Source organism: Malurus melanocephalus, unplaced genomic scaffold (assembly GCF_030028575.1).
Source record: "Malurus melanocephalus ecotype Western Australia unplaced genomic scaffold, MMel_1.1 scaffold_12, whole genome shotgun sequence".
NCBI classification, from domain to species: domain Eukaryota; kingdom Metazoa; phylum Chordata; class Aves; order Passeriformes; family Maluridae; genus Malurus; species Malurus melanocephalus.
In genome coordinates this window covers 5358750-5359214 of record NW_026623244.1, presented here as the reverse complement: position 1 = coordinate 5359214, position 465 = coordinate 5358750, and the positions used below count along the sequence as shown (strand labels likewise).

The window sequence follows — 465 nt, the reverse complement described above, 5'->3', positions numbered from 1 at the left end:
GGGGTGGATCGCTCCGGAATGGATCGCTCCGGGGTGGATCACTCCCTGAATGTATCAATCCGGAATGGATCGCTCCGGGATGGCTCCCGGGATGGATCGCTCCGGAATGGATCTCTCCGGGATGGGATCTCCCCGGAATGGATCGCTCCGGAATGGATCGCTCTGGGGTGGGGTCACTCCCGGAATGGATCACTCCGGAATGGATCGCTTCGGGACGGATCGCTCCGGGATGGATCACTCCCGGGATGGGATCTCTTGGGAATGGATCACTCCCGGGATGGGATGTCTCCGGGATGGATCGCTCCGGAATGGATCTCTCAGGGATGGATCACTCCCGGGATGGATCGCTCCGGAATGGATCGCTCTGGGGTGGGGTCACTCCCGGAATGGATCGCTCCGGGGTGGATCACTCCGGAATGGATCACTCCCGGGATGGGATCTCCCCGGAATGGATCGCTCCGGAAT

General features: G+C 61.5%; 1 protein-coding gene across 1 annotated transcript in view; it reads left to right on the top strand.

Annotated features, from left to right (window-relative positions):
- The first annotated feature begins 18 nt into the window (after window positions 1-18).
- Window positions 19-465, top strand: part of TNKS2 (tankyrase 2) — a 28986-nt gene continuing 28539 nt past the window's right edge. Inside the window, exon 1 of the mRNA XM_057379212.1 lies at window positions 19-369. Within this exon, the coding sequence (XP_057235195.1) occupies window positions 19-369 (351 nt within the window). The remainder of the gene's footprint in view (window positions 370-465) is intronic.